Source organism: Mandrillus leucophaeus, unplaced genomic scaffold, assembly GCF_000951045.1.
Source record: "Mandrillus leucophaeus isolate KB7577 unplaced genomic scaffold, Mleu.le_1.0 Scaffold702, whole genome shotgun sequence".
Classification (NCBI taxonomy): Eukaryota; Metazoa; Chordata; class Mammalia; order Primates; family Cercopithecidae; genus Mandrillus; species Mandrillus leucophaeus.
In genome coordinates this window covers 160026-161411 of record NW_012107609.1, presented here as the reverse complement: position 1 = coordinate 161411, position 1386 = coordinate 160026, and the positions used below count along the sequence as shown (strand labels likewise).

Sequence of the window (1386 nt, the reverse complement as noted above, 5' to 3'; positions counted from 1 at the left end):
TGGGGTAGGGTGGACCAGGGCAGAGCCAGAGCAGGCTGAGCCTCCTCCAGAGGCAGCAAGTCCCCATGAGGAACTGCTCTGAGGCCTCATCCAGGCTTTCTCCCCAAAGGGGGGGTCCACCACCTTCACCCCAGGAGCTCTGGACCCCAAACGCCTTCTTACTTTTGTTCTCTTAAACCAACACAAAACCTGGGCACTAAATGATAAAACCACAGAAATGACACAGTCACCTCCTTTCTCTCCAGCTGCCTCTGCCTTCCAGAACTGAAATGTTCTTAATTTTTAAACTTTCTGGAGCATGAACTGGGTACTGAAAGCTGCCGGGGACCCTGGCTGATGACGTGGGGTTGGGGGGTTCCCTCTCCAAAATGTCAGGTTTGGCCACACAGAGGAAAGGGCAGCTGCTTCAGGACCTAGGGAAGCAGGGCTCTGGGATACTGGGGACCACTGTGGAATCACGGGGTTGATCAGGGACACGTGTGTAGAAAAGGCCGCACTCGGGAACACGGCGCACTGAGCCCAGGGCCCAGGCCTGTCCTGCCCTCTCCAGCGCTGAGGCCAGATGGACTCAGCACAGCCGAACGTGGGCCGCGGCGCAGATAAAGGGTGTGGAGAGGTGGAGACACAGGTGCACAGAAGCAGCTCGCAGTTCCCACTCCCAGAGAATTCCCTGGAAGCTGACCCCAGGAAAACACAACTCACCAGTTTATTTGGATATCGTAAAACCACAGGCTGGACGGGTGCTCCCGGGATGAACGCACCTGCCGAGAAAGGAACAGTGGTGTGACCACGGAAGCCCACGCAGGACAGCATCTGCTGCGTTTCTCATGCTGCTCTCAGGATAAAAACGAGCTTTTCTGTCTAGGCCTTCCTGGTCAGCAAGGGCACTCCATGCTTGGACTATCTCAACATCTGTCCTGACCGTAAACACCCAGCGCCACAGCACGGATGGGCGGGAACCTCGGCCAGGGGCACTCCCCGGCCAAGGGACACTTTCTGTTATAACATCTCGCACCAGCTGGAAGGCGTCGGTGGGAAGTGAGGGTCCTCATCACCGGCCATGCCCATCCACCTGATGGGGTCAGGGTCTGCCCCCACCAAGCACACACATCTGCCTTGGGGCCCCACCCACCACCCTCACCTGCCCTGGGGCTCAGCTTGAAGGACAGGCAGACTTGGTCACAGCTGCAGCAGGACCTGCCTGGGACCTGCCTCTGTCTCTGAGCGGCTGCCACCTGATGGGCTCCCAATGAATCAGGAGGAGCCCCAGCGAGGCCCAGCTAGAGCCATAGGCCATGGAGGCTCAGGAACCTTCCTGTTCCCAGTGGAACTGTGGCCGCACCCAGCTGCTGCTCCGCCTTCTCACTGGCTGAAGCTGTGCCCTTG

The 1386-nt window shown here is 58.7% G+C and overlaps 1 protein-coding gene across 1 annotated transcript in view; it reads right to left on the bottom strand.

Annotated features, from left to right (window-relative positions):
* LPCAT1 (lysophosphatidylcholine acyltransferase 1) overlaps positions 1–1386 on the bottom strand; it is a 72907-nt gene that overhangs the window by 21370 nt on the left and 50151 nt on the right. Inside the window, exons 20-21 of the mRNA XM_011964739.1 lie at positions 683–813; positions 319–333 (exon numbers count right to left, since the gene is read on the bottom strand). Of these exons, the coding sequence (XP_011820129.1) occupies positions 319–333; positions 683–813 (146 nt within the window). The remainder of the gene's footprint in view (positions 1–318; positions 334–682; positions 814–1386) is intronic.